This window comes from Scomber scombrus, chromosome 14, assembly GCF_963691925.1.
Source record: "Scomber scombrus chromosome 14, fScoSco1.1, whole genome shotgun sequence".
NCBI classification, from domain to species: domain Eukaryota; kingdom Metazoa; phylum Chordata; class Actinopteri; order Scombriformes; family Scombridae; genus Scomber; species Scomber scombrus.
The window spans coordinates 8,007,801-8,032,874 of record NC_084983.1 but is presented as its reverse complement, the minus strand read 5'-3'; the positions used below and the strand labels follow the sequence as shown (position 1 = coordinate 8,032,874).

At 39.3% G+C, this 25,074-nt stretch overlaps 1 protein-coding gene across 1 annotated transcript in view; it reads left to right on the top strand.

Annotated features, from left to right (window-relative positions):
• Positions 1 to 25,074, top strand: part of gabra3 (gamma-aminobutyric acid type A receptor subunit alpha3) — a 48,306-nt gene that overhangs the window by 5,807 nt on the left and 17,425 nt on the right. Inside the window, 2 exon segments of the mRNA XM_062432704.1 lie at positions 4,791 to 4,858; positions 21,772 to 21,992. Of these exon segments, the coding sequence (XP_062288688.1) occupies positions 4,791 to 4,858; positions 21,772 to 21,992 (289 nt within the window).

Genomic DNA, 25,074 nt, shown 5'->3' with positions numbered 1-25,074 from the left:
TAAATGTACTGTACACATATAAGCAGTATAATCATTCTTCCTCAATAGGATATCAACCAAACTGATCACTGATCACTATTTCTCCATCTGATTTAATGAATAACATACATAATGATTCCTAACTTGGCTCAAATTAATGTTTACAGGAAGCACTTATGTATTTATTTATGAAACCAGCAGCTGACCAAAATAGATTATTCCACTGGCATCAATGCTGTTTGCCCATTGCTGTATTTTTTGTTAGACAGATGTTGTAAGGTGTCCAAATAGTTTATTTCATTTCCAGTGGCCATTTTTGGACCTTACAGACCCATACTGCCACTGACTCACTGTTCAATCTGCTGCTACTGGACATTAGGATGTATGGTAACTTGTACAGACAATTCAGTGACAGCAATATAACACTGAAGTCAGATCCCTGTGTGCAGCACTCTAATGGAAATGTGCTCTCCCTTGGGTGGAAGTCTTTGTTCAATCATGCCCAAATGGCAAATATGCACATATGTCAGTGGAAAATATCTCACTAATTGATGCTATTTGATCCAAATATTCAGTCCCCAAGGATAACAAACTGCTTAACAGCAAGCCCACATGCTCAAGCAAGCTTTGCCATTTCTCAGCCAGCCAGCTGGAATGGTCATTTATGCTCTACTGCTTGCTGTTGGAGCCACAAGCATGGCTACCAGGCTGCAGACCCACCAGGCTGGATGACCTGGACTCTCTAGCTGCAACCAGGCAGAGGAACCAGGCACAAGACGTTAAAATGTCATATTCTGCCTCTGCTCAGAGGTGAACATCTCCAAGGGCAAGGAGATGCTGAATGTACAGCAACGTCTAATGCAGGGAAAACAAGTAGGTTTTCCCATTGGGAATGAGAGGCTATACAAGCAATTATACTATATATAATAGCAGGATGGGCTTTTTTTCCCCAAATTTTAGGGGGAAAAAATTACATGTATTACATGATGGATTTGATCACATCTCTATGAAAGCTTATATTGTGCAGCTATTTGATTTTTCCTCATTTTAAAAGCAGGCTTTTTTATATTTTCTTCAAAAATATGATGAATTATATGTTTTGTCAATAAAATATCAGCCTCCTCTTTTTTCCAGTATAATCACTATGTTGGGTTGTTGTAGTTGATATTTTAGTAGAAGTATTTTTTGTCTGAAGCTGTAGATTAGCAGGAGGGCAAGTCATTTTGTGCAGATAGATCTACATCAATCTGATTTATTTAAATATATAGTGAAATTACAAAATGTTGGTACATTTTTTTCAGAGATGACTGGAAGGCACACGCTAATGGTATTGATTTTGGACCTCAATAGCCTAACCATTTACCTGCAGTCCTAGTGAGAAACAGTCACGTGGGATCATTACAAATAAACAGTATAAACTACAGAACTATGGATTGAAATGTGGCTCTTTGATGGTGACAACGTTCCTCTTGTTGAATACTCCCCTCACCAGGTTACACTTTCCTAAAAGAACCATGAATAATCAGATGTGAGGGTGGTCAAATGTTATATAAAAATAGATTTAATTGTTCTAAATCTTGGTTTATTCTCTTTAGAAATGTTACCTTTTGTTTCAAAATGCCAACAAAAAAAAAGGTCAACAAAAAAAGGTCAACAAAAAAAGGTCAACAAAAACTCTATATAGGCCACCCAAAGTCCACTGTTGGCTTAATAGCAGAGTTTTCTGAACTATTGTTATGCCTGAATATGATAATATGTTGATGCTATGTACATGTATGATGCCCTGAGGATCCCCTAGCTTTAGAGTTTTTAAGTGTGGTAGATTCTTTTAATCTCGTTCAGGCTCCAACTGAAGCTACACACAATGGGGGCAACATCCTGAACCTGGTTTTATCTTGTGGTTGTTTACTGAATAATTACTGACCTCCAGCTCTGCTCCTCAATGAACACCTTGGCTAATTTAAATTCTTTTAATTCCATTTGTGTAAACTTTCCACCCATCTGGAATGGAAAATGTTGACATGGAAGTTAAAACTGCACATGCTTATTATTTTTCAGTTCCATAGCTAAACATAAACATGACTTCAGATGCCTCTTTGATATTTTCAGCCACACCTCAAACCCTCCCCCACTATTTATTGAGCCATCATTGGATGAATGTGAAGAGTCTTTATCATTTTCCTCTAATAAGGTTCAAGCTGTTAGGAATGCAATCATCCGTCCTCCTCAAACTCTCCCTGACCTTTGCTATAAAACACCTTGCACCCTGCCAGCATTTCAGTCACTACTTAGCATCTAACCAGTGTCAGTGCCAAAATGAAATCATCCCCCTTTTCGCTGTACGTTTTCCCAACTCTTTGAAGAAATATTTAATTCAATCTCCCCATTTGTCCTAGTCATTATCAATTCCTCACTTTTATCTGGTTAAGTACTTCATTATTCGAAATCTGCTACAGTTCAAACACTTCTCAAAAAGCTATGGTTTTAGGGCAAGTTATAGCACTGAGACACCACTTCAGAGTTCTTAATGAAATTCTTTTAGCAGCTGACAATGGCCAAACATCTGTTTTATTGCTTTTAAATCTTACTGCAGATTTGTATACAGTTGATATGGTTTTAATTGAACATCTTAAGCATTGGGTTGGCACATCAGCTACAGTTTTAGGTATCTATCAAGTAGGAAATTCTGTGTTGCCATTGGAAACTTTAAATCCTTCACCTCCGATTTCTCCTATGGAATTCCTCAATGCTCTGTCTTTGGCCCTTTATTATTCTCCATTTATATGCTATCTTTAGGTCAAATCTTTCATAAATATAAGATTAGTCTCCATTTTACAACTCCCAGATCTATTTCTCGTTTTACTCCAACAACACAACACAACAGGTCCAAATTAGGGATCAATTTCGGTTAATTTTGCTTTCGATAGACTGACACCCATTAACCAGTAACTGACCTGTTCATTTTTAAGTTGTGATGTAGCTTAACTTTGAGGACTTTTATCTCATCCTTCTTCACCTCAAAGTGTGTTCAAAACACTTGAAGTACCACGCTAGCTCTTTCAATCCCTTGCCCTCTACTGCACTAATTGGCAGCATATCAGTCTCAATTATTCAGCACACCAACTGGGTGATGGCTTTATAACAAAGTAACACCTACATTGTCCTTACAGGTATACCAAAGGATTAGTATTCTAGGCAAACTAGGTTCAACCTTTATTTAGAAATTACCTGGTAACTTATCTTGTTTTTATGGCTTTGTGAAGCAGTTTGTAACTTCTTTCTGAAAAGTGCTATATAAATAAAGTTATTATTTATCATTTCAGAATTCCATTTAATTTCATTTTCAGCAGCATCTATTAGCTCTGCCCTATGCTCTGGTGCATTGTTGTAAACAGAAAAAGGGGGCAACTCATTCTGTTTCCCGCCTCTGTCTGCCATGCAAACTGCTGACTTGGTGCTGTGATAATCACATATTTGTGAGAGCTATTTGTGTCGTAGGAATGATTAATGTGGTCGTGGATATCCTCTCTCAGTGGGGCCCTTTGCCAGAGGATTGGAGACTTCACCTGTGGGTGGTCTCTTAGATCTGGGACACAGTTAGAGCTGAGGATCTATTCACTTTTGGAGAAAAGCCTCATCACTCTGTAGTTGTTGCACCACTGGGAGCAGCTATTTGTCTCACCAATGGCCCAAAAGCCTGCTTTACACATTTCCTCCTGAGGAGCTGATTCAGCCCACGCTGAAGAGGGCAAATTTTGATCTGTCACGACTTTCATGTCATGTCCTACTTAATGCTGTATTAACATTATGGAAAGAATTATTCCACTGCTTGAAATTAGTATCATAATATTTAAAAGTCTTGACTAACTTAATATGTAATGATAAATTTGTTGTTACAGTATCAAGAATCGACTATAAATCATTATGACAGAGGAAAGCAATTGAGCTTGTAATGTGACGTAATGTGCAATGATACATGTAATTATAATTAAAGAATATGAGCAGAAAAGCCTTGTAACAGTCATGCCAGATTCATACTACAATAGCCTACATCATGTCTAATGTGATTATAATGTGTGTATAGAATTGTGTAACGCTAACAATGTGTGCACATTATTTGAAAAACACACGCACGCTCAATACTGAGATGCTGCATTATATTCCTGAGCCAGTCCTTCAGGGACTTTCAAATGTTTTTTGGGCAGGCCAACTAAACTTATTTTGGGTCAAAAGGGATGCCTTCTCTCCAAAGATACAGACTTGGGTCTGGCCCAAAGCATATTTTATGCTGCAGTGGACAAAAGTAGCTCGAGCCAAACTAATGGTACTTTTACTGAAAAAAAAGCCTTTGAAAAGCATCTGTTAAGCTGCTCGCAGCAACATTTTTGCTGAAAAACCCCTCCTGGGCCAAGAAAGTTTGCCTGATGCTATCTAGCAATGCTTGAATCTAGGAGACATCTAATACAGCTGGTTGAGAATGATGATGTTGACCCGGCAGTCTGTGGCATATCAACATTGAAAATGGATGGCCAAAATGACAACAAAGGCAGTAAGAATCCAGGTATTAAAACCTCCAGGAAGGGGACACTGAGCATGCCTAAATCTACATTTCCTCTAATGTAGATTAGAGTGTTCCTCTAACCCTTGATTACCGTTGAATTTTTGTGAGGTGGCTTAGTTAAATGCCAACAGGCAGACTTCACCTTCATGTACACAAACAATCAGCTTAACAAAGACACAGCTGGAGTAAAGCCTTTTGTACACTGACTGCACTGTAATGTCTCCTGGTCCTTTTTTGTGTCTTCCCTCAGAGAGTGTGACAGAAGTGAGGACAAACATCTATGTGACGAGTTTTGGGCCGGTGTCAGATACAGACATGGTGAGTATTAATCTCTTCATCTTCCTGTTTACTCTTATTATCACTATGAGTCATCAAATCTGTGTGATTTATTAGATTTTATTCCTCAATTCTGCCAACAACATCATCATATAATATGTGAATTTATGGCACAGCAGCATGAAGTAAACATCTTTTTATGTCAAGATAGATCATTAGATCTAGCTTAGTATGAAGACAATAAAAAAAAGCCATGAGGGTCATTTTCAAGATAGAGCATGATGACCTTAATTTAATGAACTTGCTTGCTTCTCTTCGCGTGTGCTCTCGCTATCTGTGGCCCCAGTCCGACAGGCTACAGCTATTTTAAACCAATACTCCTGTTGGAATCCAAAGGAAGCCACTTTCCGCATGAGGCGTTCTACCTGTCTACTTGATGAAGCTCCTACAAAGTTCCTGGCATCAATTTTGACATTGTTGGCCCAAGTAATTTATTTTTTATACATAGTTATGTGGCTACCGGCACATTTTCCTCTACTTTCATGCATGCAATACTTCTGGAAACACAGTCTAGTTTGAGTACAGACAACTACACAAACAACTCTAAAATGGTGTTTCTAGCAACCACTGAAAAAATCTAATATGACAACATTGTTTAATGAATAAAGTGGGGATATTTTGGTTGGACTATTAGCTTTGGGAGATATGATCAGTTTTCATCAATCATTACTAATGGGACTTGTAGGTAGTATCCATTAGGCCTGTCACTGTTATATTTACTACTCAGCTAGAGTCACACAACTTTAAGAAAAGAAAAAAATCAATAAAGCAGTCTTTCGCAGCAGGAAAAAAATTGGTGTGTACGTCATTGCATTACATCAACCATAATCCTTCAAACCATTTAGAAAGTTGTAGTGTTAAAGTGCTATCTTTTGAACAGCATTACTCTGGAGAAATTCCCCTCAGCGCCCTAGATGACCTCCTTTAAAAACAGCAGATGCTGGAGATGGTTCACCCTTTGTCTTGGGACCTTATAGGGCATTTGACATATTTGATTATGCAGCTCTAATTGACCGCCTTGAGCACTGGGTAGTTTCTCTGGTTCGCCTCTGAGCGGGCTCGACAGCCTGTGTGACGTAGTAAGATTAGCAGGTTTTGAGTTGAGGTTTTCTTGGTCTCACGAGAGGGACTGTTTCACATTATAACAAGGCTCTGCGCATAAGCTGCTCTGGTGCAGCTTTCGTTTAGGCTGTCAGAGTCAAACTTTACACGAGTCCATGAGGATCTCATGAAGATTTCATGGACTTAAGTGAAGATAATTATAGCGGCTGGATAGACGGCAAAAGTCTTCAGAAAGAATCGCTTTTCTTTCATTGATGGCGTATTAGCAGCAGATTATGTGTGAATCAATTGGTCGCCTATGCCAAGATTATGTCAAGAAACACAACTTGTTAAAGTCTGGTCATAACTGTGGCAGAGACCATTTTCTTTGACATTTTCTAAGTTATAGCTGCAGTACTGTGATCGATGTTCTTGAACTGACTCCCAGAGACCATTTTCTCTGACATTTCGTAACTTAATCGCTGTTGTGCTGTGATCAATGTGCTTGTACAGACTCCCAGCTATGTGCACACTCACACAGCAGGTAGCTAACATTAGTTAGCGATAGATATCAATAATTTCCAAGTTTTAACTTTGCATATTTAAAATCTTGAGGCCGATTGATTCAGTAGCCTGCAAACATTTTTCCATCAGCGCAGCCCTGGGTGACATGTGCCTGACTGTGAATAGCAAATAGATTCACAGCCTCGAGGTGCAGGAACTGATGGGGTGTTCATATTTTTCAGTTGATTTAATGTGGAGCTCCCATCCGTACATTAGGAGCTGTGGATTGTGCTCAACAGGAAGGAATGATTTACTGCAAAACAACATTTGTTACGAACACCATGTTTTTGAATGAACGCTTCTACAACTTGAAAACAAAAATCCTGGGTTTGGCTTCCACTTTCACCCTCATGCCATTGTGGAGATACAGTTGCTGAACTTGCCTTGTGAGAGTGTGTTAGCTCTCTTACTTTATGACAATAGGAAGTACTTTATCTTTTTCTGCAGATATCACCTTTGGGGTCTCTCTGGGCTCAATTCTAGCTCCAATCTTTTATTCTCTTCACATGCTCCACTTGGCAACATCATGAATCAATGGCAAACGGCACAGAGCACAGTCAGTGGCACACGAGATGGGTGCACAGGACATGGCGGCCCACTTGTGGTGATGCTGTGGTCAGAGCCACATGTTGTGCAACTGCAGCGTGGTTAGAAATAAGAACATTTGGCATCTGTGCCACAGGGCTGTATGTACAATAGCTGCCACTGTTTGACTCTTCCAATTTGTGGAAACAAGGCATCAACATATATATTTTTGCATTGCTCAGTTAGTTTCAGATTTGATGTCAGGATTTCACTGATCATTACCCTGGCAAGGCTCATTCTGGCCCCAAGCTACACTATGTGTTCGTCCTCAATATGCACTCGAACACTGCATGAAGGCTTCCAGCATTTCCTTTCAAGATTTTTCACAGTCTAGCCTCAAAAGATGATAAGGATTTAGCCTTCAGGAAGGCTCACAGTATGGGACACATGAGTAAGTATCATCTTGTAAAACACTTTGCAAGTCTGTACATATATGCATTCCAATGTGTATATTATATGCTCGTTTTTATCTCTCATTTCTGTGATATATGTAATGTATAAAGCCAAATCTCTTCTTTCCACATTTACATCTTGCATATTCACTGTCTAGATTTGAGTAGTGATTACAAAGCAGCATATATGGGAAAATGGATTTGAGCATTTAGAGCAAAAATTAAAGAAATTCACTACACATTTTCTCCAACGTTTCTACTGTATAAATTCAGCTTCATAGAAAAGGTAGAATTTGTTGTGGGCTATTGTATTGGATAGCATGGTATCCACAGCAATGAAAAGTTGGTCACAGATCAGCAATAGGAGCCCTGGTGCTCTTTTTGCAGAGGAGGGAATCAAAGGACAACGACGCCGATTATACAGTACACTGAGCAAATGTGGATAGTAGGCTGCACTATAATAAGTAGATTTTGACTCTGGACTTAAATAATAAGCAGTCTCAATAGCTGAAATTGGTGCCTTTTTCCAAAACAGAGGGCATCCTCTGAGGGTGAGTGGGTGGGAGGGTGGGTCACTTTTTCTTTGAGTTTAGAGAATAACAAGGACTGTTGCATCTGGTAAGCGGAGAATTGCACTAGCTTTATAGAGCAGGTAAACCTGTGGCGGTCAAGTTATTTTCATGATTTTATGAAAGTAAATTTGGCTTTTGACACTGACACTGAGCTCTGCTGCACACAGACAATGAAGAAAAATCTACAGTAGGTCAGGGTTGAGCGATCATGTTTTCTGGTCCATGGGTTTCCAGGCTACCAAGTTCAGAATGAGTTGGTTGTGTTATTTAAGTGTGCAGAGAGAGACGGCCTCGGAGTATTGCAGTAAACAGTTCTGGGAAACAAAAGCAGGGACCAGTTTTCTAGGTCAGTTAAAGGAGAGGAAATGACTAAGCCTGGAGGTATTTCAGAGGTGAAAAGAGGCTTTTCAAGATATTTCCTTGATGTGCTCTCCAAAGGGAAGTTCAGTATTGGAGATAATTCACCAGAGTTTAACAGATTCATTTAGGGCAACTATGTATCCAGTCATTAAAATAAAGTGAGGAAAATCAGCTGTAAGCTGCCAAAAATGAACAAAAGAGATACATCTCATTCTTATCATGTTACTCTGTGATTGTTTAGTCAAACCTAGTTGTTTCCCCTGTAGATTCCTTTAATCAGCCGTTTAAATAAAGCTCATTAAACTCTTTAATATGCTTTAAATTGAAAGTGTTCCCCCTGAATAAACTAATATACCACTTTATAAATGCTACCTTTCCTTTTGATGCAATGCAGAGACATGAATGCAAAGTCACCTGGGCAGGTTAATAACTAAATAAATGAATTTTAACAAGTCAAAACTGTTTATACATGCAGATTTTTGGTTTTAATTAGTTTACTGTGAGGTTGTAAAAATGTATCAAGAACTTCATTTAAGGCTTGCTTTTTAGTTCTGTATGGGAAGAGATAAAGCAAGCACATGCACACAGAGATAGCACTGGATTGTGCTTGGCATCAAATACCCTATAACCTAAACCAGAGAGAGCTACTGTCTGTTCAGTTCTGTCCAAGGCACCTGTCACCAACTAGTCTTTGGAAAAGTGGTCTTATCTAATTTGTTTGGAGCACATTAACTGCAGGAGAACTTCAAATTATCATTTGTTGGAAGATGTGTTAGAATTCTTTGTTAAATTCATGAAATTGATTTTTAATGTTTCCAAAAAGCATAACAGACAAACTAATGGTTTTGTGATGCTGTACTTAAGCAAAGCAGTACTTTGAGCTAAATGCTAACGTCAGCATGCCACAGTAACATGCTAACAATGATAATGCTAATATGCTTATGTTTAGCAGGTAATATTGACCATGTTCACCTTCACAAAAAACAAAAACAAAAGTGTTTGGCAGGCGTGTGTTGCGGTTTGAGTGTCACATTAACCTGTCACCTTCAGTACCCTGGACAGTGCCGCGGAGAGGCCGCACGCTGAGTGCGTCTGCGCTCAGAGCTTATTAGGACCTGATGTGCGTCACCTGGGAGACGCCACTGAGAGAAAGCCACTCTCGCCACACAGAACTTTTCCCCCTACCCTTTCCCCTGATTTTATAGTTGTTAAAGTATAGAAAATAAAGTAACGAATTTTGTACCTGCAACTTCGACTCCTCCTATATCCGCACCTTATATTTTGGTGCCGAAACCCGGGAGAAGAAACAAAAAGAACGCATGACAGCTGAAGACGCGGACAATAGGACAAAGCAACAATGTCGAACCTGCAAAGACAAAAGAAACTAAGGGGAGCAGTACGGGCCGCTACGACACGACTCTTGGACAAGATTGATCGGGAGGTTGGAAAAGAAGATCCCAGCATAGATTTGCTGGATGAATACTTGGAACATCTGACGGCGAGAGAAAGAGCTTTGTTGGATAGTGACCATGACATTGAAGCGGAGACAGCAGTGGATGATTTGGAAGATGAGGTCAATTCAACCTTTGAATACATGGATCGAATCATATCAAGAAAGACCAGGATAAAACGCATCCTGAGAAATACGGACGACAATCAGAGCGCAGCTTCAGTGGCTTCCCAATATTCAAACAATGAGGTGAGAAGATTTCCAGCAGTCAAGTTGCCAAAATTGGTCATGGAGAAGTTTTCCGGAGATGTCAGTAAGTGGCAAAGTTTTTGGAGCCAGTTTGAGACAGCAGTTGACAATAATGCAAGTCTAACCAAGTCTGATAAATTTACCTATTTGAAATCGTTTTTATATGGCACAGCAGCTAATGTAGTTATGGGACTTTCTTTATCAGACGAAAATTATGACAATGCAAAGAAAATGCTTATCAGCCGATTTGGGCGTAAAGATCTCATCATAAATGCACATATGAATAAGCTATTAAATCTGGCACCAGTAAAAAAGGCCTGGGATGTCGCAGCTTTACGCAGGCTATATGATGACATCGAGATACAAGTGCGCAGTTTAGGCTCAATGGGAGTAGTCTCTGACAGTTATGGCAACTTGCTCTGCCCTATTCTCATGAAGATGATACCAGAAGAAATGGCTTTGCAGTTCACCCGTCAAAACGGTAGTGAAAGAGATGATGCAAATAATGACAACACGTTCAGTGTCCAAAGCCTGATGACGTTCTTCCAAAAAGAGGTTGAAAGTCGTGAAAGAACAGCTAATCTCACCCAGAATGTGCAACAACCAGACAAAGAGAAACAATGGGAAAGGCCCTATGCGGAGAAGAGAATACCGGAAAAAAGGAGATCTTACACAGCCTCTACAGCCTTGTTCCACGCTGTCAGTGTCAGAGATGAGCCAAGGTGCGTATTCTGTGGAGGAAGCAATCATAGATCTAAGAACTGTACAGAACTGACTCTTGAACTGAGGAGAGAAAAATTGAGAAAAGAAGGAAAGTGTTTTGTGTGTTTAGGTAGCAGACATATAGCGCGTAATTGTAAGACGCAGGGAATTACCTGTGAAGAATGTGGACGAAGACACCACAAAGTAGTCTGCCCTCAATTATCCAATCAACATGAAAAACACACAGAAGAGAAACAAGAAAACACACAGCAACTTGCCCGAAATCTTACAACAGATGCAGTGATAGCAAGTGCAGCTCCCAGTAGTTCTATGAGTAGTACAGTTTTACTCCAAACAGCTACCGTTTGGATAGACGCACCCACTCAAAGTCAGGTGGCTAGATGTCTTTTGGATGGAGGTAGCTCACGTAGTTTTATTCGAGAAGACATATCCAGAGCACTTAACCTGCCAGTAATAGGTAAAGAAACACTGAATGTTTTTGTATTTGGCTCCAAAACACCTCAAAGACTGATGTGCAAGAAGGTGAAGGTGCGTTTAAGGAACATCAGAAATAATCAGAATATCGAAGTTCAGCTCCTGGAGACGCCCAAGGTGAGCTCTTCAATTATTAAAATGGCAAGTGAAACGATAAGAAATGATTTGGAGTCAAAAGGAATGCCTATGGCGGATGTTCCCGTGAGAGGAATGGAATCAGAAGAACTGGGAGTCCTAATTGGAGGAGACCAGTACTGGAGAATTGTCACTGGCAAAATGGAAAAGCTGGAAGACGGACTTGTTGCGCTGGAGAGTGTGTTTGGATGGCTTGTGCAAGGAGAAGTCACCACACTGAATATTGTCACCGAAGCTGTTGACGTTGAACTGCTGCATGTCTGTGCGGAGCAAGACCAAGCGCTCTCCAACCAGTTGCGCAGTTTTTGGGAACTGGAGTCACTCGGAATAGGTAAGGAAGAGTTACATTCCGAGACAGATGAAACAGTTGTGAAAAGATTTGAAGAAACTGTGAAGTTTGTTGACGGCAGATACGAAGTCCGACTGCCCTGGAAAAATGAGCATGTAACTATGTCCTCAAATTATGTTACAGCTAAAAGCAGATTTGATAATCTAATGAGAAGGCTTAAAATTAATCCAACTCTTTTTGAAAGATATGACGCTGTTATTCAAAACTATTTAAAAGAAGATATAGTGGAAATAGTCAATGATAATGTGACAAATGACCCAGTGTACTATTTACCACATCATCCAGTCATAAAAGAAGACAGAGCTACGACAAAATTAAGAGTTGTATTCGATGCCTCCTCTCATGAGAAATTTAGCTGCTCATTAAACGAATGTCTGCTTATAGGTCCAAATTTAAATCCTGACCTTTTGAACATTCTGATCAAATTCAGACAATATCCAGTAGCTGTAATGGCAGATATTAAGTCAGCCTTTCTGCAAATCTCCCTCGACAAAAGAGACAGAGACGCACTGCGATTTCTCTGGACAGATGACAAGCTGATGTCGCAAAGGGAGATAAAGGTGAAAACACTCAGGATGACCAGAGTCCCGTTTGGAGTGTCATCGAGTCCTTTTCTGTTGGCAGCTACTGTACGACACCATCTGAAACAACATGAAGAAGAAAATCCTGAAGTGGCACGGACAATAAAAGAATGTCTTTATGTGGATGATTTCATAAGTGGAACCGACAACAGTGACGCAGCGGAAGAGCTGTGTGTAAACGCCAGAGAAATCATGGCAAGTGCGGGGATGGATCTTTGTAAGTGGAAAACAAACAGTCCTGAACTTCAACAAAAATGGTCACAGGAACAACAGGAACAAGGGAACGATTCCACTCCATTAAAGGTCCTGGGCCTCGTCTGGAAAAGTGAAACGGATGAATTCGTCTTTGAAATGGCGGAGACTGTCCAGGTCACAGACAACAGGAAGGTGGATGGAGAACAGCTGACGAAGCGCTGGAGTTACCGCCGCAAACTGGTGGGTGAGTTTTGGAACAGATGGAAAACAGAATATCTGATGGAGTTGCGTTCCGCTCACTGTACCAGAAGTGTGAAATCAACTTTATTCAAGGTTGGAGATTTTGTTCTTGTTCATGATGAAAGGCTGCCACGTCACATGTGGAGGAATGGTCAAGTGGAGGAAGTGTTTCAAGGCCGTGATGGAAAAGTAAGATCATGTTCTATTCGTTTACCTTTCAACATTATTCTAAGAAGACCTATTCAACTGCTTTATCATCTGGAAGTGGAGGGATGAACGTGTTAAACGTCCATCGGCCCGGAGTTTGTTGCGGTTTGAGTGTCACATTAACCTGTCACCTTCAGTACCCTGGACAGTGCCGCGGAGAGGCCGCACGCTGAGTGCGTCTGCGCTCAGAGCTTATTAGGACCTGATGTGCGTCACCTGGGAGACGCCACTGAGAGAAAGCCACTCTCGCCACACAGAACTTTTCCCCCTACCCTTTCCCCTGATTTTATAGTTGTTAAAGTATAGAAAATAAAGTAACGAATTTTGTACCTGCAACTTCGACTCCTCCTATATCCGCACCTTACAGCGTGTATCCCAATTACGCATGTTGACCCATCATCAGATCAGTATTTTAGTTACTCCCATTCATCTTTAGGGGAACAAGGACGTCAGTACCAAATATCATGGCAGTCCATCCAGTAGTTGTTGAGACATTTCACTCAAAACCAGAAATGTCAGCCTCATGGTGGTGTTTGCAGAAAAATCCAGGGAGAGTAGAAAACTGTCCGGGAACCATGCATGTGTGTGCCAATCATCTTGTAGCTGTACAGAATTTTCACCAGAAGGAACATTTGTCTCCTCTGGAGACAATGAATGTCTGTGCTAAATTGAATGACAATCCATCCAATATTTGAGATGTTTCAGTCTGGGCAAAAGTGGTGGAGAGACCAGCATTGCCATCCCTTGAGCCACAATATGCCATGAGCAGTGTGGCTAAAAATGTGGAGCATTAAATGCTTGAAGAAATTGTTAAAACTGAGATATCCCAAGACAGAGGACACTCGATACCCTAGGCATCTCATACTTTATGTGGTGTACATCCAGTGGTCCAATTACCCATCTTTGTAACATCAAGTGTCCCAGAAATGTCTGCTTTTTGCTCACACTGGGGGCCATTCGCTCAGCCTTCACTTGGACCCCAATAAGCCACATCTGCCTTTAGTGTCCCACAATCACAACAGGAGGGAAGCTAGCTGCATAATTGGAGTGAAACTCGAACATCAAGCCAATAACAAGGCACGTTATTCAGAGTCTGTGCGAGGAGCTTAGAGTCAGTGACTGTGGCAGATTTCTCCAGTGTGTCACAAAACCCTGAAAGTGGGTTACGGTCTTGATGCTGATCTCTAGTAAGTACGTGGGTGTGTTTCTCTACCTCGAGCCTACCCCTCCTCCCTTCCTCTTACACATCCTATGCATTGCATCTCATCCACATGTATGCAGTGTCAAGGCACATTTACCTGTTTCATGGTAGGATTTGACAGGCCTGCTCTGATGAAATGGGAAGCGATTTAGGCTGTCACAGGTACTGTGCTGAAGCCTGCTTTCACAAAGATGTCAGCGATGCCCTGATCTCCCAAAGGTTTCACATCTGCAGGTAAACATTTCTGGAATAGCCAGAAAAGAGTTTTCAATACACAGCCACTGTTTAAAATACAATAGATTCAAACTCTAAAGTTCCTGAGCAGTTCAAGGTGAAAAGAACAGATGGAGGTTTGTGTTGAAAATTTGAAGGTGAACTCTTGGATTCTGCATCAATCATGTTGTCCTTGTTCAAAGACTAGCACAGCAAACTAAGGCCCTTTTCACGAGAAGACAGAGAATTGGAAAGCTGTCGTGGTCCCTCAGAACCTTTTAAAAAAACATACACTCTTAAAATAGGGCTTAATTTTTATCCCCTCACCATGCAGGTCAACATGTTCCTTAAAGTCTCAATATGATTCATGTGTAGGGTGGGAACAAATTGAAAGCAGAGCAGGCAAAGCCTTTTTGCATCCTAGCACAGTGTATTTTTGGTGCAAATTGTAGCCTCAGGTAGCAGGACTTTTGAGGACTCCTGTACCCTGCAATCATGTTGCAATCAAGTGACAGAAGGGGCCCAAGTTTTTCTCAATTAGGTGCAAGTTATTACATAGGCCCTAGTTTCAACTTGTTCACTTCTAAGCACACAGATTACCCAACTGCTGTCATAACCAAGACAACAAATACATTTGAGAAAACTTTGGTGTTACAATGAGACCTTCTCCCTGTTGCATCCTCTTGTTGTGAAACTTGTCGTTAGATTGATAGTGTATATTCTTGTGTAGCATCATCATTATTATTGCGCACTGATTTCATCCAATTACATCTTTTCTTACAATTACATCATTTAGTTTTAGCTTTAATACGTTAGAAAATCTATTAATACTTATTTAAAAGTTTTAAAATGTGTTTTTGTCAGCAGTTACTTAACACGACCTCAATACAACTGCAAGTGACTATAAGGCAGATAACTGAAAGTACAAACTAACCCAGGAGATAAACTAAACTTCTACCACAGAGATTCAATTAGAAGCCACAAAAGTAGTGAGAACGGAACACAGAGACACAGAAAACAGACATGAGTTGAGGGTGACTGCGTGACATGCTTTTTGAGAGGGGAAGCAGGGAGAAAGGGTGTTCAGCCATAGTTGGCGAGACATCACTGCATCCCACTTGGAGGTGGGTCAGGCTCACTTTGGCCTGACTCCAGAGATGGTCTCAGCCACGACTCTGCACAACTTGGCACTTTTAAACTGATAATGGAAAGGAAAATCAAAGCAGCATGGTTTGACTTAGCGCGACCAAAAGTGCCAATGGAGAAACCCTTAAGGGATATTTCTTCTCAAGGTGTTACAGCAAGGTGTTACTGTTGCTCCTCTGTCACTTTTAACATTCACATATAAACTTTGCCTCCTAAAAATGTGGCTAAACTGTACCATTAAATACATTTTGATTGATGTGATGTTAATGGGTTGTTGTTTTTTTAGACATAATGTAACATTTTTAATGAAAGCTGCAAAATGTTTTTAATTTGTTTTCCTCATAATATTCAGTCATTGCAACTAAAGCATGATTAACATTTACATAGCAAAGAAAAAAATCACCTGACGTCAAAGATAATGCTAAACCCACAGAGAATTATCATCCAGCTCTGGAGTACCCCTCAACTCTACAGAGCATTATAGCATCTTTTATCTCATTGCTTTGGTTTTCTGGGCCACAACTTTACTGTTCTGGTTTACAGTCACTTCTCTCATAAACACTGTTTCCAGAAAAAGCAGGCAGCTGTTTTCTAAGTAGGCAACTAGCTGGTGAACATAGTGGTGCATTTAGCAGCTAAAAAGCTAGACACTTCCTTTTAGCAGTAGCCCAAAAACAGAGCTAAAAGGAGAGTAAATATATCTTACGTATATGTATCAGTAAGCCAGAAATACAACTCTAAATAAATGCTTTACCCTGTTTCTGCTGGATGTGTAAGTAAGCAACCGTTTCCTAAACATTTCCCATTTCAACTTAAAAGGTTATAATTTGTCTGTGTTGTGTTTCTCGTTTGTTTCCGTTGCCCCAAGTGGCCAGCAATCATTTAATGCAGGTTTAAGGTTACAGGGCAGACATTGTGCAGACTAAGCCAGATTTAAACCCAAAATTCGTCACCCCCAACTCATTTTAGAAATGGGTTGAATATCTGCCAGACCAGCTGCTGTTTTATTATTAAAAGGTATTTTATATTTTACAAGCAGTGTTGACTGAGAATGTGACATGACAGAAATAAAAGTTGAGTCTGACTAGCTTTAGAGAAAGATCGTTAGTGAATGGTCTCAATCGTATGCTCTGCACAGCCACCATCCACCCTGATCAATAATGCAGCATTTAGTGAACATCAACCACACAGCTATTACGTTTTACTCCAATACGTCTGAGGCAAAAATCAATTAGCCCATCAAAAAGCCCATTTTGAGAAGATATGATGGACATTGTTCTTGAATGTGAGCCACTTAGGTTTATTTCCTTGAGAGAAGCATTAAATATCCATGATTTAATCATGTGTCTGATCTTAAAAATGCATTATGTTTATATTAGCTTAAGTTATTGCATAAACATGTTCAATGCAACGTACAGTTCATTTGTTTGCTGCTATCCGATTCTGCGCTAGTTTATAGTTGTTGAAAAAAATGTCGGTGTCTAAAGTATGGCATAATGAAGTGCTAGAATGTGTTTACGCCTCGGAGCAGCAGACGCTGGTGAACACTGAAGATAATTGGAGTTGGTATGGAATTCACAGCTCATTGCAAGTCTCACACAGGTTACACTCCCAACAGGGAAAGGTGAACTGTACGCAAAAAGCAAAGCGAGAGAGAATAATTGACAACGGGAGAGCAAGAAGGACTTGTAATTACGGCATTAATCAAATCCTTGACAAATCATTACAATGCCCAGAGTGTGAAGTTCAGAAGAGCCAGGTCTAATAGATATGCCTCCTCCAGGAAGTAGTCTGTGTCATTACCACACCAGCTAATCAGTGTTATCTCTGGTTTGCTGTGAACTGTCAAAAACAAGACACCATCACATACATCACACCTAACATTTCTGCCTGAGAAACTGTGGAAATGGCGCTCTTGCAGAATACAATATCTTGTCAGGGACACTAAATCAATCCTGTCAAGCGAGTCAGTTAATGTAGATAAACACAATGTGTGTGTTATGTGGTTTGCGAGTAAGAACATTGGACAATAAAAACGGTGCAAAAATATTCAGCAATTTCAATTTCTTTGACAGAGCAATGTCCGTAGGCAATCTTTCCTTAAGAGATGAGAGATTCATGGGGGGGGGGGGGGGGGGGGGGGGGGGGGGGGGGTGGTTGTAATTTATTTGAAAAAAGAAAAAGATTGGTGTGCTTTTAAAATACCAGCTATGTAGTGACCAAAATACAAAGAAGAGCTGAAGCTCAAAAGCACAGAACACTGAAAGAAGCCATAAAAAGTGCCCAAATCTGCTCATGAAACCAAATTAAAACTACGACATTATTATTAAAATGTGAGGTAAAATCTAAATGTTTAGAATTTAATGAACTCATTAGTTCAAGATAAAAAGGCTGCATTAATATTCTATCAGATATTAGACACAACCTTCCTGCCATTATCAGGGAACCAGACACTGTCGTTTTTTAACGTCTAGACTCATTTAGCCTGGTCTACTGTACATCCTACCTTAACTGCCACCATATCACCCTTTCCTCATTTCCTTTCATTCTCATCATTTTCTCTCCACTTCTGCCCGACTATTGGCCACTTCTCTCTACCACTCCCCCTCCACTGAGACTCAGTCTCACATTTGAGCAAAGGAGACATTTCTTTGTGTGCGTGACATGCTTGTTTTCTCTTGTCTTCATTTATCTGTCTGCATGTTCTTATCCTGCTGCGACGATCCAACGCTATTTACTGAAAGTGTTCAGTAGTTCCCTCAACAGGGAACATTAGAGACCCTTTTAGTTAAGGCATAGAAGACAATGATAGTGACTATGACTTCTACAGTATTATGTTTATGGGGGGGGAAAACTTGAATATTAGTCATTGTATATACGCAGCAATCAAGGTGACTTGCTTAATTGTAGCCTGATTTGACCCATTAAAATGTCGACAGCAGATGCTGAAATAGGGCTCAAGACTGTGAACTTAGAAGCACACCGGACGTGTGTCTAGAGACAGCACAGAATACTGCACCTTTAACCTTCTTAGTGACTGTATGAAGGACATTTAAATCTAAGTTTCTACAGCTGGAGATTGGTCAGATTGAATTTGATTGTTTTAGCTTTTCAAATGTGAGGATTTGCTGTTTTCTTTGTTTTATATCACTTTTAGTTTCACAGAGTTTTGGACTACTAGTTGGATAAAACAAATAATTTGAAGGTATCAGCTTGGGCTCTGCAGAGTTGTGATGGGCAGAGACTAAATCAATCCAAAAAACATCAACATAATACATGAATTGATAAAAGACTTATCATTAATTGCAAGACCAGATAACTAGACTCCACAGTGATAAATTCACCATTGACTCTAATTACCATTTTTATCTGGGGATGTCTAAAGCAGTTTTTTCTGGCCCTGATCCCAATCGGAGTCCTTTAATATTGGGGACAATCTGATACTTAATTTTAATAGCAGCAACAGATATGCAACGTTGATTATAAATTCAGCACTCTTTATTTATCACTATCAGGTCAAATCTATTTAGTTGATAAGCCTTAATAGTTAATATGATATGAATAAAAGTTTAATTGGGGAAACTTCTGAAAGATACAGCTGTTCCTTTACTGTAGAGGAATCACTCGGGTTGTTTGAACAATGAAAATATTGATTGTACAGTGGAGTTACAGAGTGGAGCTTCTTCCCTTACAAACAATCTTGACCATGAACAAATCCAGACACGTTTACAGAGAGCAATCAAACCTGACAACAGCCCAGTTTTATTTTGCTCGGTCATGAAGTTACAAATATCATTAATTAACAACAGCTGATATGACCTGTCGCAAGTGACGTTTGTGACGACCTATGCTGTAGAAAATGAGAAGCTACTACCTAAATGTTTTGTCCGCCACTCTTTTCGTAAAAAGACAACAGATTTGTTACTGCAGGAGCTTCTGTTGTAAATCAATGTTAATTGAATATGTTTGGACTGGTCTGTGCTGTTTGTTCAGACAAGACAAACATTTTGAAGACATCAGCTCAGGAAACACTGACATTTTACAGGCCAGGCAATGAAATAAAAAAGCAGATTAAAGCGATAACAAAAACACAACCGCTTGTTGCTGTTCTAATTTTAAATATGTATGTAGAGGAGTCTTGGTGACCAACTTGAAATCTACAATGTCTTCCTCCTGTTTCTCTCCCCCCACATCCCCTCACTGTGCTTTCTAAGAAAGGCAAGATGCCAAAAATGACATACAGGTTTAAAAAAGAAAAAACCTATATGTATCGTATATCTGGAGTAATTCTGTATTCATGAGTGTATTTGTAAAACTGTCATATAGGTGCCACAAATGTGTTTTAAATGTCATTTAGATTACATTTGTTTACTACAGTAAATCTATTCATGATCCTCTCTGCTATAAAAAAGACATTTGAAAAGTGCTGTTGGGTAAAGGCTCCACTCTGTCCCCTGTGTCAAGGAGAAATCAATCACCCAGTCTCATGAGAAACACCAGCTGGCATTTGAACTGATTGTGCCATTTGGCTGTGTGTGGAGACTGAAAGACAGGAATAAGGAAAAGTGTAGTCAATCTTCAAATTAATTCCTGTGTTTACTTTAGATTTCTGTTCAAAAGAAACAAACAAATGAAGGCTTCGCCCAGCTGGGCCAAACACGCCATTGTTTATTTATTCGTCACAGGACATTTTACACTGATTTTGAGATTTGGCAATGCTGCTGGATCTCATAAGTTAGAAAAAAGTACATATACGTGTATAACTGCTGTAATGGAAATGTAAGTGATCCTGGGTCATTCTGTGGCGAACTTTTAGGGATTACTGCCAGGAGGTTTTGGAAAAAGATACACAGAACACAATAAAACCAGCATATTGTGCGTCCTGGTATCCATGTGTGTATGTTCAGTCTTACTCGTACCTTAAGTCCTTTGTTGTCTGCACAGGGTAAAAAATGTGATAGACTTAGCATTAAAGTGGATTAATTATTTAGACCTTGGCTTTTTATTAGATATATAAAGATTGTGGACACATTAAACAGCGACTGCAATTAAATTAAAAACATAACTCAATAAAAGAGAGGAAATGGTTTGAGGGGAACGTGTTTATCGCACTCCCTCTTTATTTCCTGTCATCAATGAAGCCCTCTGCAGGCTTTATTAAGGGCAGCATTTTATAGTACTGCAGGTTTTCAGGCCGTGAGGAGGTCAATCATATCAATTAACAGACGTACATCCTGTGCTGTTCATCCCTGTTGATGTGTTGAATAAAAGCTGTACACCTCCCCTGCTGAGGGTGATGGCTTCCTGTTGTTAAAGCCGTTGAGAAATGGCCACTTACAGCTCACAGGTGAATTGCAAGTGCCCTTTCACTGAAAGAACAAAAGCACAGTTATTGATCACCGATAATGTGGACTGTTGCATGATGCGGTCAAAAGATACAGATGGCTCACTTCCATCTCAGTCTCTGAAGACGGCTGCACAGCCGCTGCACACAGCTGATGAGGGAAGTCTGTTGCTAGGACACCAAGTCCTATTGAACGAATAATGTGAAATTAATTCCTTTTGGCTCACTACTTCCTGCATTCATTTTATTCAGATTTTAATGCGCTGGCAACATTACAAACACACATTGTTGCATTTTAATAAAACATGAAACAGATGTATTACGTTTCTTGCTGAAGCTAATTTGACTTTCAGCCAATTTCCTTAAAGTTAGAAACAAAACATTATTAGCAGAGCAATAATGACATGGAGGAAGAGATCACTTTTTTTTTTACAATTACTACAAATATTGATGACTGATGATAGTTTGACAGATGTCAGATGACAGATGTCAAACTATCATCAGTCATCATTATTTGTCATCATTATTTGTATAATTGCCACAAGTGATGATTCCACTACAAATCTAATGTTATCAGTTTATTATCAATCTTTTCGTCACTTGTTCACAAATTACTTCTTTGCATCAGTTGGGTTTTCTTGTCTTTATATTTTCCTTTATTATTTGTGTGTCAAGGTGCCTTTTTGAATTCTAGTTTAACAAAGTGCTAGTACCCCATAAGTGGAACAGTGTATTAAAAGGTTAATATTAAATACAGCATGCAATTACCTCAGTGTAAAAAGCTCCATCTATTTCTGTTTGATATTACATATTGTTTCCTAACTCTGTACACTGTTTTCTTGCCAACTAATCCCTCTTGCTCTCTTCTCATCAGGAATACACCATCGATGTCTTCTTCCGTCAGAGTTGGAGGGACGAGAGGCTGAAGTTTGATGGGCCCATGCAAGTTTTACCCCTCAACAACCTTCTGGCCAGTAAAATCTGGACACCTGATACCTTTTTCCATAATGGAAAGAAATCTGTGGCCCACAACATGACAACTCCTAACAAACTGCTACGACTAGTTGACAATGGCACTCTTCTCTACACAATGAGGTGAGCCACTTTTAAAACACCCCTCGGTCACAATGACACTTTCTTGTTTAATGATGATGCTAACATGGTGGTATGATGCCCACCATGTTCACCACCATTAGTTTAGTGTGTTAGCAGGCTAAGTTCAGGTTCAATTGAGGCTGATGGGAATGCTGTTAGTTCTGCAGGGTTTTACCTTATTAGAACTAAACAATTAGTCAATCAACAGGAAATTAATTTGAAATATTTCTCATAAACAATTTACCGTTAAAGCCATCCAGTCAAAAAGTCTTCAAACTTCTAAAATGTGAATATTTTCTGTTATTTAAGTTTGATATAATAGGAAAGTAAAAATCTTAAAAGACGTTGTGTTGGTTTCTGGGAAATTGCATTGGATGTTTGACTATTTTCTTACATAAATGATTTAGCAAGAAGATAATAAAGCAGTTTAAATGATAATGAAAATACCCCCCAGAGCTGCTGCTGTTTCCATGAGAAAAGTCAGAATGACCAAAGTTTTTACAGTTCATCCTGAGGATAGCATGAATGTGAGGACAGAATTTCATGGCAGTCCATCCAGTGGGGAAGTCAGTGCTCAATAAAAAGTCAAGGGATCAAAAATAAAGTTTGTGAGAGCTGATGCAGCAGCTACTGTACCTGAATCATATCTTCTCATCTCATCTGTTACTGTCACTGAAGTGACTTGCAGACAATCTGGGCCACATATGTTTCCCACAGACAGATCAGTAAATTATATTCACTTGATCAAAGGACTGACACTCTGTGTATTTTGTACTTAAAGTATGAAAGTAAATAGAATCAGTTACTATGACAGTCACAGTCAGAGAGTACTATTACCTACAGGATCAGAGAAAAGAAAATTCATTGGTTTAAACCCACTAATCACTGACTGTCAATCAGCCTTCACTGCAGCTTTGCATCACAGCTTTTAAATCACTTGAAAAGAAGTATTTTCATGATGCTCTGCCACAAGGTCAGTATTGATTTTCATGGGTGAAAATAAATAGTGAAAGAATTTCATTTTGCGGTCCCACATGAGTAGATTTGATGTGGTGGCAGTTTTGCCAAGGCCAAGAAAGACATCTGAGCTCTAATGGAGTATTGTAAGGACTGTCTTGTTTACTGTATATAAACAAGTTCATGTGCAGTAAGATGATGAATAGATTGTATAATGAAGCAGTATGATCAATATCTGCCAGACAAAAGCAGAAAGCCTTTTTTGTACCAGCTTGTTAGTCATCCCTTATGCAGACTGAACAACATTTCTATTCAATTCCAAGCAACAATAAAAAACTCAACTTGGGTCTCTATCTTTTGTGTTGCATTTGCACCAGGCGTTATAAAGATTCTTTAATTGATTTGTGCTTTATTTGAGCTTAAAATAATCTTTTAGATCATTCCTTTTTTTAAACTGGCACTATGCAAAATGCAATAATAAATCCTAGGGCTAAAAAGTATTATTAAGAATAATTTATAGGTGTTTCATAGGTTACTTTCATGGACTATAATTCTCAAAAGGAAAGACTGATAACTTTAAATTTGCTTTAGCACACTTTGCAGGCATTAGGCTTTAGAAAATAAATCCATATTTTTATTGGAAGTAGAAAGTGAGGTGTCTCAGCAGAGCGCACTGTGTTGATTGGCATTTCTCACTAAACAACTGCTTAAATCCATGTAATCAGCACGTCGACAGCATCTGAACTGACAAATGCTGTGAAGGCTTCTCGTTCTGCAGGACTGCGTCATTATTTTTTGAATTGAGGGAGCTGGTATTGTCTGCCAGCGCTGCAGCAGTCTTGTATTTGAGAGAAGGCATTTTATCACTCACTCTCAGCTCACCTCAATTTAGATCAAACTCTATGTAGTTACTAAAGCAATTTGGTTCTCCTGACAGAGAATATTAATTTATGAAAAGTTTTAAATATCCTCAAAAGGCAGTAGTGTATACTTCTTGCAATAATTTCGTTACTTTTCAATGCCTGAATTGGAGCTTATGAATGACCAAAAACAAAAATTGTAAACCCACATTTGTAGATATGCAGTGTCTGTGCAGTGCTGCATGTTATATTCAGTATATAGAAAACTCAGTTATTCCACTGTGTTATCTAGTTCTTCTTGTTCTTTAGGCATGCTAGTAGAATAGATATTGGGAAGAAATTTCAGACAATTGGTTGGTCAGTCCACCACCTTGGTGCAGAGAGTAATATCCAGTTATTAGATGGACTACTATTAAATTCTTACAGATATCGTGTTCCCAAGAAAATGAATCTCATCGACTCCCCTGACCTCTCCTCTAACACCACCATCAGGTTGACATATGTGGTTTTCTGTTAAATATCTAAACTACTATTGAATAGATTCAGCTATGAATATTTCATGTCCCCCTTTATGATGAAATGTAGTAACTTAGGTGATCCTCTGACTATTCCTGCAGCGCCATTGCCAGATTTCCATTTGTTCAAGACTTTGGTTTACGACTAAATATCCTCAGCTGTAAGCAAATGACTAAGACAACTAAGATGGTGAACATGGTAACATTATAAATGCTAAGCATCAAAATGTTTGCATTGTCTGTGTCAGCATGTCCTTAGGCTAAAATTAGCTCAAAGCACTGTTTGCCTGAATATAGCCTCACAAAGCGCTAGCATGGATTTAGACTGTACAATGACAACTTCATATTTAGTATAAAGGGAACCAGACTACAAAAACAACTTGCTGTGTTGTGATCAAAGTGATTCTAATATCTGTTTAGTTGTTCTCTCTTTTTTTGCATTTGTTTCTGTCAGAATGTCAGTACAGCTTAGAAATTAGATGAATTTTGTCAATTAGTTGCCAGTTTAAATGCTGTATGATGCGTCGTTAGTGAGGCACTTTTCCGTAATGAGGCAACAGCTGAGAGGGTTAAAGACAGGAGGCACACGGTTGTTGTGAGGGCAACAAAAGGAGCTAAGTAGAAACAGTAAGTTTGTCTGTACAAATGGTCCCTGATGTTAAAACATCACATTCTGCAATATGAAACTGGGAATTCAATGTTCTCATTATTTTACATTAATAAATGTTAATAATCAAGTTTTGTATTGAT